Consider the following 17,990-nt stretch of genomic DNA (forward strand, 5'->3'; position numbering starts at 1 on the left):
TTTTTTTTTTTTTTTTCCTGAGATGAAGTCTGGCTCTGTCGCCCAGGCTGGAGCACAGTGGCACAGTCTTGGCTCACTGCAACCTCTGCTTTCCATGTCCAAGCGATTTTCCTGCCTCCTGAGTAGCTGGGAGCACAGGCACGCGCCACCAGGCCTGGCTAATTTCTGTATTTTTAGTAGAGACGGGGTTTCACCATGTTGGCCAAGCTGGTCTCGAACTCCTGACCGCAAAAGATCCACCCACCTCGGCCTTCCAAAGTGCCGGGATAACAGGAGTGAGTTATTATTTTCTGAATGTCTTTAATGTTTGCATCATTGTATTATTTTAAAAACTCCAAAGTTAAAGAGTGAAGCCAAAAAAAACAAAAGGCACTTCAACTAGAAACTGTATGGTTCAGTGGCTGCACTCAGGTTGCGATAAGCCCAGCTAGTGGGGGGCCTCAGACAAACACCTGTGGCAGATCTACAGAGTCTTTCATTCATTCTACTCAAAACTCCTTTTCAATGGATCGCATTAAGATAGCAGCCCCAAATTTTATTCTGGAATTTCTTACTCTTTCAAACAGAAATGAGAGAGAATAGGGAAGGACAGACACAAATGCAGAGAAGCTGTCCAAGAAAATCATGAGAATACACGAAAAATATCAAACAAAAACAGTTCTGTGTTGTACTCAAAAGAACAGAAAGGAACAGCCAAAAGAGATGAGACTCCGAATCCTATAAAGTTTCTTTACTACAAAGGCAACATTGCTGAATTTGAATTCATCCCAAGTTTTGGAGTTTCGATTTAGAAAGAACCTTTTTTGAAAAAGACAAAGACCTTCAATTGTCTAGACAGGAAGTGATTAAAATACAAGCAAACGTTCCAACCGAGCCATGGACAACATGAAGATACAATCAGTTCTGTTCTGGAAGTGGTAGGGGAAGCAATAACTAAACAGGCCAAAAAGAGAAGCTACAGAAAGGACTTCAGGACTAAATACTGGGGAGATAAGCATTGCCTGACTCCCACAGATCGGATAATGAACACACCCCTGCACATGTGTAATACACATGCAACTGGAACCGCTCCACCTCTCTCTGAGATAGGTATGACCCCATTAGGAGGAAGACTCCAGTGGTGAAACAACACTACACCAAACTGGAGGTGGCAGAGCAGGGATGCCCAGCTCTTTCCACTACAGCATCACGTCAGTCAAGGGAAATTCACAAAGACCTGTCTCCACGCAGAAGACTGCACGACTATGAAGACGCGGAAGGAATGTAACTCCTACCAGACAAAACCAGGGAGTCCGACAGCTGAGTAACAAGCATTTCAGAACAACCAAAGAAAGAAAATGTGCGAAGAAATTAACAAAAAGTAAAATTCATTCATTTGGCACATATTTACGGAGACAAGTGTTCCGCGGTGTGTTAGCTGCTGTTCTAAGAACCGGGGATCAGCTGTGAACAAGACAAGGTTCCTGACTGTGTGCAGTTTGAGTCTCTTGGAAGATGCAGACGAGAAACGGAAACATCACACCACACAACCATGAGGTGGTCACAGCATGACAAGGGAGGACGCCAAGAAAAGGGAAGCTACTGGACGCCCAGGACAATGGACCTCACCCAGGGAAGCAGTGAAGTCTCACGACGACCGTGGCACAGAGGAGCGAGAGAACTGCCATCAGGCTGCACAGAGGCCTTGCAGGAGACACAGGGGGGCTGTCAGAGGTATGATGTGTAACCGTCCTGGAGGACTTGAAGTTCAAGGGGCAATAGAGACAGTGAAAGCTACTGGGGAGGGAAGCCAAGGCGGGAGGATCACCTGAGGTCAGTAGTTCAACACCCACCTGGCCACCATGGTGAAACCCCGTCTCCACTAAAAATACAAAAATTAGCTGGACATGGTGACTCGCACCTGTAGTCCCAGCTACTCAGGGGGCTGAGGCGCAAGAATCACTTGAACCTGGGAGGTGGAGGTAGCAGTGAGCTGAGATCCAGCCAGTGGACTCCAGCCTGGGCCACAGAGTGAGACTCTGTCTCCAGAAAAAAAGGGAAGAAGAAATTCTTGGAAAAATTAGAATTTGCTCCAAAAAGTTAAACAAATTCTAGAATACTATTTAACCCCTTAATGGACAATATTTTCATTCATAATAATATAAACTATATAAACTTTCATCCCTTTACAAATGATTGGCAGACAAGCATAGGAGACTCACCAAATTTTGGTTACAGAAGAGAATGTAAATCTTAACCTTGACAATACAAAAGTAATATTATAGATGACAGAATTTAAGAGGCAGAAGGAATGCTGAAGAGAAGTTACGAGTATGAATAGCCTGTTCTTATGCAAATGAGAGGTCCAGAGATCATGTCTCTAGTTGAGAAATCAAAAACTAAAGGTGAAAGCACAGGACATGAAGTTACAAATGAGGGAAGAACTAAAAAGACTCATATTACTAAATTGAACATGAGAGTAACTAGAGTCAGTCTATCTTCTGTATATGCCCATAAATCATTAAATCTGGAAATAATAAGATACCTATTCAAAGAAAGAGCTAAAAGAGGTAAGGAGCAGTTGTCTTAGCCAAGCACAGTGGTTCACACCTGTACTCTCAGCACTTTGGGAGCCAAGATGGGAGGATGGCTTGAGCCCAGGAGTTTGAGACCAGCCTGAGCAACATAGTAAGACCTCATCTCTACAAAAAACTTTTTTAAAAAATTAGCCAGGTGTGGTGTTACACACCTGTAGTTCCAGCTACTTGGGAGGCTGAGGTGGGAGGCTGGCTTGAGCCCTGGAGGTTGAGGCTGCAGTGAGCTATGATTGCACCACCGCATTCCAGCCTGGGCAACCGAGCAAGATTCCGTCTCAAAAAAGACAAAAAGAAAAAAAAAATTGTCTCGAAGGTGAAAAGAGGCAGGACATGAAATAGCAGCTTTTCATCATTCTATTCTGGTTTTTTTTAAATAACATTTTCTTGAATTATTTTGACCACAATTTCAACATTTTACATAATTATTTTGACACGAATGCGATTTACATGCAGTTTACATGCACAAATGCAGTCCCTGCCCTGCTCCCTACAGAAAATCCTCTACGGAGGAGAGCAAGGCCACCTCCTGTGTTAATTTCAGGAGCATGTCCTGAAATTATGTTTCAAAAGAAGGGAGTACAAGAAGTTGATTAGTGGTGATGATCACGGATATTCTGGTAGGTTATGGCAAGAGGCTGGCACGAGCATGCTCCAAGGAATTCCTATTCTCAGCAGGGTGGCTGCAGCCATCGCATGCTGGCCCGACTGCTCCAGGGAGACATCAGCCCTGCCCAGGAGTGCTTGGTGATGAGCACTGGAGAACGGCAAATGACTTCTCCTGAAAAGACGGAAATCCACGCAGCGGAGAAGGTGAATTAGCAGCTCACCTGGCCACGCCACCGTAATCCAAACCTTCTTCCCCGCGGAATTTCACCATTAGCCGTTTCTTCAAGTCTTTGGGTCGCATCTTCATTATCTGGCGGTAAGACTCCTGAATAGCAACATCACAGTTTCAGAGAGAAGAACATTTCTTATTCTTCAAGTTATAAACGGTTATTGGTAATGGCGCCTGGTTAAGAATACGCATCCATTCCAATTCAAGTTTTATCTGGCTCCTAATCGGAATGTTTCTTTGGCATCTAGTATATTCCATCATCTTTTTTCTCAGTTTCTCCCTCTGAGACAACAACAAAACAAACACAATGCCAGGAAACACTAACCTTAAGGGAAACACGTGTCTGTTTTCAGTGAATCACCAAGGAGTGAAGGACAAGTCTCACTAGGGTTGGTTTTTCTCTGTATAGACTAATTTCAGTGCAATTTACAGGTTGCAATGCATATAAACAACTTATGCATTGCAACCAAAATCAAGACGTTAGAAAGTCTGAATGCTAAGGGAGTTCTGAGCCTGTTTTTATATCTAAAGTGAAAAATCACATTTGACTTCACACTGAGTCAAAAAGCAAAAAGATTTTAAGTTTTTAAGTAAGACATAAGGTGGCTTAAGCACAGCACAGAACCCATGTGAATCAGCCTGCTATTCCCTCAGACTCAGCACTTGAAGCAGAAGCCACTACATGTCTGTAGATGTAGATTCAGTAACAAGGTACTTAAGAATTTTTTTATGCTTTAAATTTAACACAATTCAAACTCCAGCAACCCAGCCGGGTGCGGTGGCCCATACCTGTAATCCCAGCACTTTGGGAGGCTGAGGTGGGCAGCTTACCTGAGGTCAGGAGTTCGAGACCAGCCTGGCCAACATGGTGAAACCCTGTCTCTACTAAAAATACAAAAAATTAACCAGGTGTGGTGGCGGGCACCTGTAATCCCAGCTACTCGGGAGGCTGAGGCAGGAGAATTGCTTGAACCTGGGAGGTGGAGATTGCAGTGAGCCGAGATCACGCACTCCAGCCCGGGCAATAGAGCGAGACTCCGTTTCAAAAAAAAAAAAAAAACACTCTGGCAACCTGAGAGGGAAAGACGAAACAATCTGGTAGTGAAGTCAGTACTTCAGCGCTTTTCTAACCCTGCAACAAGGGCAGACATGCAGCAGGCAGGGCTGGGCACTGCGGCCAAGCTACCCATCCAACACCCAGGCCCAGCCCTGGCCGTGGGGAAGGCGCTCAGCTCCCTCGCCCTGCTGTGCTCCCTCAGCACTGTCACCCAGGGGGAATCTGTGCTCTGTCTCCTTTGATCATTTCTGACAGTGTCTCCACAAAGGAGGGCAGGAAATGGGCCACATGCCATGGAGATTTTCCCGAATGGTCGGCTTTCTTGGGAAAAGGGCCGGTCTGTTTAGAGACCTGCTCCTGCAGGAAGCCGTGTAAGGGACAGAACCTGTCCCAGGAGCCACCTGCTCCCTGCCAATTTCCACAGGAGAAGCAGGACGGCCCCCAGCCCCTGAGCTGCCCTGAGAAGGACAGCCCTCAGATGACATCTCGTACAAGAAGAGAGGAGGGAGACTGCCTGGCTCTGGGGAAGGCGCAGATTGCAGGAATATTTAACCCGCATCATGTAGACAAGGCAGTTCCCACTATTTTTTAGTGCTAGTTTCTATATACACCTCTAGGTTTTCACCTAGAAGTGAAACTATTTAGTTGTCTCCCTTTTTACCATGAGAGGAAATAAATACCTTCCCTCCCTCTACACAGGCTGTGGTCCTGACAAACTCTGCACTTCCCTTAGTAATAAAATCAACACCTGAAATACCAGAGAAAGAAGGGTTCCCTGAAACGCAGACATCACCCACAAAGCAGTTCATTTAAAGCAGCCCTTTAAAACAAAGGCATTTGAGATTCCTTTGTCTGAGCTGCCTTATTTGTTTCTGAACAGGGTCTGGGCAGTGGCCCTGAACTCTCTACCTCGAAGATTTCTTCTCTGGACACTTCGATGCGGCAGTGACCAGCTTGGGGCTGCTGAAGCGACAGTTCGTGTCTGAGGACTTTCAGCTTCTGGACTAGATCTCTTTCGTATCTCTGGGCAGGAAGCTCCTCGTCCTCCAGAGAGCCCTCGCTGGGCAGTGGCAGCGGCTGGCTGGGCTCCTTGAGTTGGCACTGGTGACTTGGGAAGAAGAGACGCAGAGAGTCACTCTGAAGCCCTGGCCAGGGGAGCTGCAAGCACCCACGTACGCGACAGGGTTGGTAGAAAGGGCTTGCTACATGCACCTTCAGGGAGAATTTGCTTCCCTGATGGCATAACCATGTACCTAGCTAGCTGTGTAAAAGTCGCTGATGGCCACATTAGCCTAAATATAGGTCTACAGTACAATAAAGGAGGTACCCCAGGCCAGGCATGGTGGCCCAAACCTGTAATCCCAGCACTTTGGGAGGCCGAGGCAGGCGAATCACCTGAGGTCAGGAGTTCGAGACCAGCCTGGACAACATGGTGAAACCTGGTCTCTACTAAAAATACAAAAAATCAGCCAGCTGTGGTGGTGGGCACCTATAATCCCAGCTACTTAGGAGGCTGAGACAGGAAAATCACTTGAACCCGGGAAGCGGAGGTTGCAGTGAGCCGAGATCGTGCCACTGCCCTCCAGCCTGGGCGACAGAGCCAGACTCTGTCTCAAAAAAAAGGGGAGGTACCCCAATTCCAAGCAACCACTTATCTCGCACATTACTACTACAAATAAAAATGGAAATGGTTGTCATTTATTATGCATCTATTACACACCCATGAGATGGACCAATGTACCATCAGATGCACCTTGGCAGTAAGAATGAAATGGAGATGATGGGAAAAAATTTTAAAGGAGATAACAGTGGAGAGCTCAAATGAAATCTAATGATAGGCACAATAGACCGCTCGAGTGAAATCTAATGAAAACCATCCCTCATTTTTACCGCCAAGATTTCCACGGCTGCTCACTGAGAGCAAACTTTCAGTAAAGTAAAAGGAGTAGGATTAGTACGGTGACAAAGTGACAGTTGTCCGGTTTAAGTTTTGCCACTGAGACACAGAGCTGTCGGTTAAAAGAGCTATGTCGAGGGCGGGCGCAGTGGCTCATGCCTGTAATCCCAGCACTTCAGGAGGCCGAGACAGGCAGATCACCCGAAGTCAGGAATTTGGGACCGGCCTAGCCAACGTGGCAAAATCCCATCTCTACTAAAAAAACAATCAATTAGCCAGGTATGGTGGCAGGCGCCTGTGATCCCAGCTACTCAGTAGGCTGAGGCAGGAGAATCACTTGAACCAGGGAGACGGAGCTTGCAGTGAGCCGAGATCGAGCCACTGCACTCCAGCCTGGGCGACAGAGCGGGACTCCGTCTCAAAATTAAAAAAAGAGCTATATGGGATGTTTGGCTCTGAGAACACAACAGGCCTAGAACACTAAATATGGGATCCAAGATAATTCCCAGTTCCAAGGTATCCAGTTCCCCATCGTGCAGGCACTAGGGGGACATCGCCTATCTCTACTTCTCAACCTAAGGGCCGCATGTCTCATGAGAGCGCTGCCTGCAGAAGCTTCCTTCATGAAGCTGCCTAAGACCCCCATCTCGGTACATTTTATCTAGGTTGCAAGTAAGAAAAGGGTAGCAGCAATCTAGGGCTTCAGTGCTCTTCACAGCTAATTTAAGAGTTTAAAATATGCAATTATCCACCAGATATCTAACATCATTTTGACCACGCTTATTACCCAACCGGCAAGGCAGTCAATACATTCACACAAATCAGTCCAAGAAAGCATTCAATTATCAATAAAAGAGATCAGCAAAAACTATTTTTAAAGTCTTACTTCATGATGTGGTGTAACCTTGGGTCTGTAAACTGGGTTGTTCGGTTATTATGATCTACAAAATATATCCTCCCAGAAACTGTACTTCTGACTTCCCAGCCTGGCGGCAGTGGTCCAAGTTCATCACAGTTCACACTGTTAAGGTCTCTACCAAAATGGAAGATACAGAGAAGTTTATCCAACCGAGTACAGAGGAATGAGGCCAGAAGTCAGCAACAGAAGCCACAGAGGCTCATTCTCAAGGTGTCTGTGTCCCACTTCTGCTAAGATGGACCTTCGTGGTGCTACTTACGCCAAACCTCCACTCAGTCCAGGCCTCTCTGTTGCCAACAGCAGCAACATCCAAGAGATTAAAAACCAAACTTTCAGGCTGGGTGCGGTGGCTCACACCTGTAATCCCAGCACTCTAGGAGGCGGGTAGATCACCTGAGGTCAGGAGTTCAAGACCATCCTGGCCAACATGATGAAACCCCGTCTCTACTAATAATACAAAAATTAGTTGGGTGTGGTGGCGGGTGCCTGTAATCCCAGTACTTGGGAAGCTGAGGCAGGAGAATCGTTTGAACCTGGGAGGTGGAGGTTGCAGTGAGCCCAGATCACACCATTGCACTCCAGCCTGGGTGACACGAGCAAAATTCCATCTCAAAAAAAAAAAAAATAGGAAGTTTGAGAGCTTATAACCATGATAAGGAACAGGGGCTCCCCACAGAATATCATTTCTTATACGAAAGAAGGCCCAAATAGCAGGAAGTATCTTAGTGCTGTCAGAAAACTAACTGAATTCACAGGTGTCATTAAATGCTCCAGGTCAGAAGGGTTTCTTCATTGGAAAGTTCCCAAACAGCACCAAGCTTTTCAGGGCTAAGGGAGAATACAGGAACATGCATTCAGAAACTCGCAATTCTCAACAGTTGCAGGACAAGCCATTCTCATTTTCAAATGGGGTTTTGGTTCAACAAGTATTTTCCACGCTAAGAATGATTAATTATTCTCCTGATTAATAATTTCAACACCATCTACAGTCAGAAGGGAGCACAGCTTTACCGACCAAGATGTGTTTCTAATTAACACAAAAGCCTGTCATTTCTAATGGGGTAAAAAGAGACACCGCATTCGTTTGCAGGTAATATATTTCCAGTCTCATTATAGGTACTGAGTCATAAATTAAACATAGATCTGGAAATCAAAGACAGGAAGTTTATTCTCAGATGAAACAAATTATGAATAAAAAGGAACTAAGTGTTACCAAAAATCGTATTAGGTAGTAATGCTATTCCAAAAGGAAATAAAAAGCAAAGAAAAGAAAAAAAAAAAAGAAACTTAACTCTGTTATGGGGTGGGGGGGGTCCCTCTAACCTGGGCTCAGATGTATGGCCTTGCAGAAGGAATTCGTATAGAAAAGCTTCATCTCCCCCAGGAATGGTCCCCGAGGGACTGAGGCAATGGGGACAGTAAAGTAGAAGACAGAGAGGGCAACAGAGTCTTTATATTTCTTTGACTTAGGATAGAAAATTTTAAGCATATAAAAAATGAGCGATCATAAGGAATCGCTGTGTAACCAACTTCAGCAATGATCACGGTCAACCTTGTTTCAAAGGTCAACAATGACTCCTGGTCAACCTTGTTTCAAACGTACCCCTGGCCACTCCCCCCAGCCCAGCTTATCTGAAGGAAATCCCAGACATCAATATCATCTCATTCATCAATATTTTTAGTTTAAAACAAGAGCAACACATCTGGGAGAGGATACTGGCTTTTCAAGTCAACCGCTGGAAAGACAGCTGGGAGGGTGTGCGTTTCAGGAGGCTTACCTTGGTATCCTGGGGTCGTGCCACGTGCTAACTCCGGTCTGTGTGTGCAAAAAGTAAACCTGGCCCTGGACTGTTGTTCTTTGTTCTACACAAGAAATCAGGGATCCAAATTAGACAACTTCAGTTCCAGGGAGAGTCTGTAACCAACCCTCGATGCCCTCCCTTCTGGTATTATCTACATCTAGCTAACACTCCCCGTCTTCTCCCGGTTCTTCTGAGGTGGCCAGATAATCCCCTCTTCTCCGTCTTGCCCCATGCTCTCCTTTCCAGAGCACTACAGACACCCTCATCTAGCCTACATGTTATCTTGGTTGGCTCTGGTCTTCGTTTGCCTAAGATTTTCACTTGATTTCTAGACTGGGAGATGTGGAGCAATTGCTGAAAATTCACGCTTAGCTAGATTTAGCACCGTTTTCTTCCAGCTGTCTTTACACTGCCACAATTATCAAATGGCATAGCCATGCAAACATCCGCACTTACGGCACAAACAGGTTACTCAAAAAGGGTTAAAGGCTGGGCGCGGTGGCTCACGTCTGTAATCCCAGCACTTGGGCGGCTGAAGCAAGCGGATCACTTGAGCCCAGGAGTTTGAGACCAGCCTGGGCAACACAGCGAGACCCATTCTCTATAAAAAATACAAAAATTAGCCAGGCATGATGGCATGTGCCTGTAATCCCAGCTACTCGGGAGGATCACGTGAGCTAGGGAGGTCAAGGCTGCCGTAAGCCATGATCATGCCACTGCACTCCAACATGGGTGACAGAGCAAGACCTTGTCTCAAAAAAAAAAAGTCAAGCTCGTGGAAACAGGGCAGATGGCACTGGCCACAGCAGGGTACATTCTCTCACCGTAGCCTTCGGGCAGTTCCGGGGACTGGTGGCCATGTGGTCGGTTCTGGGGCGTCTGTAGTGGACCTCGCACATCAGGGTTTCGAAGCCGCTGTGCCTGAAGTCTTTGATCTTGACTTGGGGACTCCACAAACCTGCAGTTCCCTCCTCCGGCAGCAGCACCGGTGCTATCTGTGTAAGGGGCTGGTTCCTCCATGAAGCAGCTGAGCGGCCTCCCAGGCCCTGAGTCTTCATACACCGATCTGAAAGGGACAGAGCAGGCAGGCATGGTGTCACCAGGGAGGAGTCACAAGACCAGCGCCTTAGGGCTAGTGTCCTGGGGACACCGTCACATACATTCATTTGCTTTCCTTTAACAATATCCAGTGTTCCAAGGGCCTAGTTTTGTAAAATTCGCCCTGTGCCACTCAAACAGAAAGACAGATTCTTCTAAGAGGAACAGGTGGCCGGAGTGTCCCCAAGGCCAACTGTACAGTTTCACCGTAGGGTAGACTGGAATGATTAGAAGAAACCAGCCTTAGACTATGAGGAGTTTGTGAAATGAGATCTCATTTTTCTTGATTTAAAATCACATCCAGGCCGGGTGCGGTGGCTCACGCCTGTAATCCCAACTTCAGGAGGCCGAGGTGGGCAGATCATTTGAGGTCAGGAGTTCAAGACCAGCCTGACCAACATGGTGAAACCCCATCTGTACTAAAAATACAAAAATTAGCTGGGCATGGTGGCACATGCCCGTGGTCCCAGCTACTTGGGCGGCTGAGGCACGAGAATTGCTTGAACCCAGGAGGTTGCAGTGAGCCGAGATTGCACCATTGTACTCCAGCCTGGGTGACAGAGCAAGACTCCATCTTGAAAATAAAATAAAATAAAATCATATCCAAATACTCCATTTTCCTTGTTATTTTACTCTATAATGAAACTCCTGGTTACATAAAATACCAAAATACCTTTAGGTACTTTTTTTTTTTTTAGACGGAGTCTCGCTCTGTCACCCAGGCTGGAGTGCAGTGGCGCAATCTCGGCTCACTGCAAGCTCCGCCTCCCGGGTTCACGCCATTCTCCTGCCTCAGCCTCCAAAGTAGCTGGGACTACAGGAGCCCACCACCTCGCCTGGCTAGTTTTTTTTTTTGTATTTTTTTTAGTAGAGACGGGGTTTCACCATGTTAGCCGGGATGGTCTCGATCTCCTGACCTCGTGATCCGCCCGTCTCGGCCTCCCAAAGTGCTGGGATTACAGGCTTGAGCCACCCTTTAGGTACTTTTTAAACATCAATCTTTACCCCCTGAGCAATTCTGAAGACAATTTACCTTAATAGGCTACTGCCCCTTAGAAGCAAATACTTTTTTAAAATCTTGGATTGAAAAATTTCAAATATGTACAAAAAAATGAGAGACCAGTACAATGAACCCCCCGTGTCCACCCCTCCCAACTAACCATCATCCAATGTCCACTCTTCCAATCCCTCCCCACCAACCCCAACATTTTATGACTTCATCCTTAAATATTTCAGCCTCTAAAAGGATCTATATTGTCCCTCTAAAAGATAAGGACTTTTTCCATCATCACGACTAAAAAATGTTCATTAATTTTTTAAAAAATCAAATGCCAGTGTTCAGAGTTCTCCAATTGTCTCATACATCAGGATCCAAAGTCCACACCTTGCATGTGTAGCTATGTCTCAAGTTTGTTTTAATAGGAATCGTTGACAGTTCTGCTTCCCTCCTGTCTTTGCTTTCCTCGCAGTCTATCTGTTGAAGACAGTGGGTTGTCTGTCCTACAGAGAGCCCCATTCTGGATGTTTGTTGATTATATTCCCGTGGGGCCGTGAGACACACTCCTGGTCCCCTGTATTTCCAAGAGGTGTGTTCATGTTGGATCATCTCTCCTCTGTGATGTTCTTAGCAATTATTGATTGTTGGCCAGGTCCATTAATTCATGGGGGACTGCAAAATTGTGACAGTGACCAATGACAGTTCGGCAGTTTGTTTTATTTTTTAGTGTGTTGAGTTCCTTCCCCTGTCATTATGAACCCAAGGATTTTTAATATATTTGATATGTTCCAAATTCATGGCAGTTATAATTCTTTTCTTTTCTTTGAGCCAGGGTCTTGCTGTGTCGCCCAAGGTGGAGGGCAGTGGTGTCATCAGGGTTCACTGCAACTGCACACTCCTGGACTCAAAGCAATCCTCCCGCCTCAGCTTCCCTAGCAGCTGGGACTATAGGTGCGTGCCACCATGCCCAGCTAATTTCTTACTTTTTATTTTTTGGTAGAGACAAAAGTCTCACTATGTTGCCCTGGCTGGTCTCAAACTTGAGACCAAAGCCTCCAGCCACCTTGGCCTCCCAAAGTGCTGGGATTACAGGCAGTTATAATTCTTATTGATGCTCAAACTCACCCATCTTTGGCCCATGGGAGCCTCTTTCATTGGATTCTGAGTCTTTCAGGCACAACCTGAATTGTTGTTGTTTTTTGTTTTGTTTTGTTTTTGAGACAGAGTCTCACTCTGTCACCCAGGCTGCAGTGCAGTGGCACGATCTCTGCTCACTGCAACCTCCTCCTCCCAGGTTCAAGCAATTCTCCTGCCTCAGCCTCCCGAGTAGGCTGGGACTACAGGCTCCTGCCACCACGCCTGGCTAATTTTTTGTATTTTTAGTAGAGATGGGGTTTCACCGTGTTAGCCAGGATGGTCTCGATCTCCTGACCTCGTGATCCGCCCGCCTCGGCCTCCCAAACTGCTGGGATTACAGGCGTGAGCCACCACGCCCGGCCAACCCCAGCTGTTTTTACAGCTTCCTTTATAGACAAGTAAACTAGTTCACAGTTTTATCCCAACATCCTTTATGCATCTCAAGCATTCTGCAGAGTGACTTAAGGAGGTAAGGGCACTTTCCTATAGGCTGAGAGGTTAAGGCAGCAGAGAACTCAGCCCGCCTCTCGCTGTGGTCATACGTACCCTTCATTTTCTAACAGTCCCCTGCAGTCCACCACCGAGCCGCCGGTTCCTATTCTGTCTCGTGTCTGTAAACTGACTAAAAGAGAAAAGAACGACTTGTGTTAAAACCCAGCGGGGTTTACATAATTATAACACAGTGAGTCACTGCTCATTTAGCATTTATGTACGATATCATAAAAACGAGGCATATGTGTGTGCATACACACATATATTCCTATGCTTTTGAACACGAAGCATTTTACTCCGGTAGCCGCGTGCTACTTGGAACGTTCCTTGTAAATGTGGTGTAGAAAACGGTGCTATGTTTCTTCTGGTCTCCATAAAAATAACAATGCAATATTCAGTCCCCCTAAGTTATTTTTAAGAAGATTTATTTTTTAAGAACTTTTTTTGGGCCGGGCACAGTGGCTCATGCCTGTTATCCCAGCACTTAGGGAGGCCGAGACGGGTGGATCGCCTGAGCTCAGGAGTTTGAGACCAGCCTAGGCAACGTGGCAAAATCCCATCTCTACTAAAAATACAAAAACTAGCCGGGCGTGGTGGCACACACTTGTAGTCCCAGCTACTTGGGAGGCTGAGGCAGGAGAATTGCTTGAATCTGGGAGGTGGAGATCCTTACAGTGAGCTAAGATCGCACCACCAAACTGCAGCAGGGGTGACAGAGCGAGACTCTGTCTCCAAAAAAAATTGAAAATTAAAAAAAAATAAAGAAGTTTTTTGGAGAGGGATTAAGTCTCACTGTGTTGCCCAGGCTGGCCTCAAACTCCTGGGCTCAAGCAATCCTCCCGCCTCAGCCTCAGAGTAGCTAGACTACAGGCATGTGCCACTGAGCCCAGTTTTTATTTCTTAAGAACATTCTGACTTAAGTTTAATAAAGACACAGAGAGGCCAGGCACGGTGGCTCACATCTGTAACACCAGCACATTGAGAGACCAAGGCGGGTGGATCACCTGAGACCAGGAATTCCAGACCAGTCTGGCCAACATGGCGAAACCCCGTCTCTACTAAAAACACAAAAAATCACCCAGGCCTGGTGGCAGGCAGCTGTAACCCCAGCTACTTGGGAGGCTGAGGCAGGAGAATCGCTTAAACCCGGGAGGCGGAGCTTGCAGTGAGCCGAGATCGCGCCACCACACTCCAGCCTGGGCGACAGAGCAAGATTCAGTCTCAAAAAAAAAATGAATCAAGACACAGAGAGTACATTTAGCATCTGCAAAGTCTAAGTGAATCTAAATATTTATTCTCTATCTTTACTATGAACAAGACTTTTATAAAGTTGTTTTCAGTTACTCGTTTTTCTCCCTGGAACATCCCTCCACAAAGGAAAAAAAAAAATTACACACAGGAAAGCATTCAGTGAGAACTTTTTCATGATGGTAGATTTCAGGGTATATGCCTGCACTATTGCTTTATCTTGAGTCACGTCTACACAGGACAATACCTACAAGATTTGGAGTTATACTCACTCCAGTGTGCTGCAGAGAGACCGTTTTGATTCCCTGCAGCAGTGCTTACAGGTCAATATCTCAGTTACCCTAAAATACTACTAACACAAATGGGTGGATAATAGGGTGAGCTATTTAACAGCGAAATCACTTCCAACAGACTGCCTCTAGCCAAACTTTGTAACGTTAGCACACTTTAATTTTTCATTCTAAATAATGCCATCCCCTGGCTGTAGAGATTATATTCATGGAATTCTTCACAACTTTGCTTTTTACGTATATGATGGGGCTTCCAGAAGCAACTATTTCCCAACTCCTGTATGTGCGGCCACCATTCTTATTGTCTACCCTTGGATAATGCAGTCACAAATGTAGTGTCTATAAACGTGATGATTAAAATTACATTTAAAATTCTAACCCTAAATCTTTCTGCACCCGAGTCATTTTCACTCAACTTTAAAAGCCAGGAGGAGGAGGCCGGGCGCGGTGGTTCACATCTGTAAGCCCAGCACTTTGGGAGGCCGAGGCGGGCAGATCACTTGAGGTCAGGAGATCGAGACCAGCCTGGCCAACATGGTGAAACTCCGTCTCTACTAAAAAATACAAAAATTAGCCGGGCGTGGTGGCTCACACTTGTGGTCCCAAGTACTCGGGAGGCTGAGGCAGGAGAATCGCTTGAACCCAGGAGACGGAGGTTGCAGTGAGCCGAGATCTCACCACTGCACTCCATCTCAAAAAAAAAAAAAGAAAAAACAGAAGGAAAAAAAAAAGCCAGGAGAAGGGAATTAGATAAAATCATAAAACTTCCTAGTACTGAAGAGAAGGCCCCGTATGTGGTCTGGCCTCTGAGGCCCGTCGGCATCGTCAGTGCCTGTATGTGAGTTCTCGGCGATGAAGGGTTGAATGTAAGTTCTAGAAAAGCATCTCTTTACACAGACAAGAAAGTTCTTACCCACTATCTGGCCACGAACTGCATCAGTATCTGAGGGGTTTAGTTTGCATAGATCCAAACGCTGGTCTGTAAACAAACAATTCAAAACTTAACCCACGGAATGTGAACTAGGGAGGAAGGCAGGAATTCAGTATTCAGCAATTGAAACAGTAAACGATGCCTCCTAAGCTTTCTTCGGTTGCATTAAAAGGCAGGAAAGCGTTAGGTTCTTACATCCGGTATCTTTTAATCTGCTGATGGCGTTGGAAAGCAGCCGCACACAGCCCAGGAAGCCAGCTCCCTGTTTCTTGTGAATTTTCTTGTGGTTCCACACGCTAATGGTTATCGAATCCGTTTTCCCAACATATCTGGAAATAAAGTGCAAAACTCATTTTCAATTGTGTTTCTTTCTTTCTTTTTTTTTTTTTTTTCTTGAGATAGAATCCTGCTCTGTTGCCCCCAGGCTGGAGCACAGTTGCGTGATGGCTCACTGCAACTTCCGCCTCCCAAGTTCAAGTGATTCTCCTGCCTCAGCCTCACGAGTAGCTGGGACTACAGGCGTGCATCACCACACCCAGCTAATTTTTGTCTTTTTAGTAGAGACGGGGTTTCGCCATGTGGCAAGGTTGGTCTTGAACTCCTAACCTCAGGTGATCTGCCTGCCTTGGCCTCCCAAAGTGCAGGGATTACAGGCATGAGCCACCATGCCCAGCCTTTAATTGTATTTCTGAATAATGATAGCTCAATGGGATTTTCTCTTTAAGAAACCTTATAGAATAATGTTGCCTCTGTATTACACATGTAACAAGCATTTAATAAATACGTGTCCATTAATTTCAACTGGCTGGGAAGAAGAATTACTTTGCTCCTTATGGAAGGGGCAAATGTAGATAACCACATGATAATAATCATCTTATAACAAACTTACTATATTTTATTTATTTTTATTTTTATTTTTTTGAGACAGAATTTTGCTCGTCGCCCAGGCTGGAGTGCAATGGCGCAGTCTCGGCTCTCTGCAACCTCCGCAGAGAATTCCTGGGTTCCAGGAATTCTCCTGCCTCAGCCTCCTCAGCAGCTGAGATTACAGGCACCTGCCACCATGCCTGGCTAATTTTTGTAGTTTTAGTAGAGACGGGATTTCACCATGTTGGCCAGGCTGGCTGGTCTTAACCTCCTGACCTCAGGTGTTCCACCTGCCTCGGCCTCCCAAAGTGCTTGGATTACAGGTGTGAGCCACTGCACCCGGCAAATTTACTATATTTTAATAGTTGCATAGGACAGTAACATGATTCATAAATTCTCACCAATTAGGTTTGATATAGAATACCGGTTTGTAACATGGGACTACTTACAAACCTACGGATCTATTCAAAGTACACAAGAGGACACTAAGACATTAAACCTCCATTTACTGTCACTGCAAGTCAACCACAGAGAGAGGAACTCAACCCACTTACAGAGCCTCAGTGTCACTGAAACTGAATCTTAGAATATAAATCTTAAAAATCCCACCCAAGGCTGGGCACAGTGGCTCACGCCTGTAATCCCAGCACTTTGGGAGGCCAAGGTGGACGGATCACGAGATCAGGAGATTGAGACCATCCTGGCTAACATGGTGAAACCCTGTCCCTACTAAAAATACAAAACATTAGCCGGGCATGGTGGCGGGCGCCTATAGTCCCAGCTACTCAGGAGGCTGAGGCAGGAGAATGGCGTGAACCTGGGAGGCGGAGCTTGCAATGAGCCAAGATCTTGCCACTGCACTCCAGCCTGGGCAACAGAGCGAGACTGTCTCAAAAAATAAAATAAAATAAAAATAAAAATCCCACCCAAACACAGTATAATTTGTGTTAATTAAAAGACAATAATCTTTCAGGATTACTTTGATGAAAATATCTTAGTAGGAACATGAAAACTTGGGTGCATATAAAATAGTGGTCTTCATGGCCGGGCGCAGTGGCTCACGCCTATGATCCCAGCACTTTGGGAGGCTGAGGCAGGCGGATCACCTGAGGTCAGGAGGTCAAGACCAGACTGGCCAACGTGGTGAAACCCATCTCTACTAAAAATACAAAAATTAGCCGGGCATGGTGGCGGGCACCTGTAATCCCAGTTACTCAGGAGGCTGAGGAATGAGAATTGCTTGAACCGAAGAGGAGAAGGTTGCGGTGAGCTGAGATTGCGCCACTGCGCTCCAGCCTGGGCAACAGAGTGAGACTCTGTTTTTTAAAAAAAAGTTAATTAAATTAAAAAATAAAATAAAATAAAATAGTGGTCTTCAAAGTACAATCCAGTTTTTGAATGAATATAAGAAATTGTCTCATGGCTTTGATCAAATAAAACTGCATTTTCTGTTGTAGAAAATATATATGTACTAAAAAGCAAAAATTTCCAAAGTCAACAGAAACGTATAGTCATAATAATGCATCTTTTAGGCAGAGCACTGGTGGCTCATACCTGTAATCCCAGCACTTTGGGAAGCCGAGGCGGGTGGATCATGAGGTCAGGAGTTCAAGACCAGCCTGGCCAAGATGGTGAAACCCCGTCTATACTAAAACTACAAAAATTAGTCGGGCATGGTTGCGGGTGCCTGTAATCCCAGCTACTCAGGAGGCTGAGGCAGGAGAATCGCTTGAATCCAGGAGGTGGAGGTCGCAGTGAGCTGAGATCACATCACTGCACACTCTAGCCTGGGCGACAAAGCAAGACTCCGTCTCAAAAAAAAAAAAAAAAAAAAAAAAAAAAAA

General features: G+C 45.8%; 1 protein-coding gene across 3 annotated transcripts in view; it reads right to left on the reverse strand.

Moving 5' to 3' along the window:
- SMURF1 (SMAD specific E3 ubiquitin protein ligase 1) overlaps nt 1-17,990 on the reverse strand; it is a 125,744-nt gene that overhangs the window by 15,201 nt on the left and 92,553 nt on the right. For 2 of the 3 annotated variants that reach the window (XM_026447615.1, XM_026447614.1), the window contains exons 4-11: nt 15,475-15,608; nt 15,262-15,327; nt 12,865-12,940; nt 9,911-10,152; nt 9,063-9,147; nt 7,252-7,398; nt 5,378-5,576; nt 3,404-3,507 (exon numbers count right to left, since the gene is read on the reverse strand). In XM_026447615.1, the coding sequence (XP_026303400.1) occupies nt 3,404-3,507; nt 5,378-5,576; nt 7,252-7,398; nt 9,063-9,147; nt 9,911-10,152; nt 12,865-12,940; nt 15,262-15,327; nt 15,475-15,608 (1,053 nt within the window). Of the gene's footprint in view, nt 1-3,403; nt 3,508-5,377; nt 5,577-7,251; nt 7,399-8,607; nt 8,686-9,062; nt 9,148-9,910; nt 10,153-12,864; nt 12,941-15,261; nt 15,328-15,474; nt 15,609-17,990 lie in introns of all 3 variants that reach the window. The other variant, XM_026447616.1, reaches the window with a different exon arrangement.

The sequence above is a fragment of the Piliocolobus tephrosceles genome, chromosome 8 (assembly GCF_002776525.5).
Source record: "Piliocolobus tephrosceles isolate RC106 chromosome 8, ASM277652v3, whole genome shotgun sequence".
Lineage (NCBI taxonomy): Eukaryota > Metazoa > Chordata > Mammalia > Primates > Cercopithecidae > Piliocolobus > Piliocolobus tephrosceles.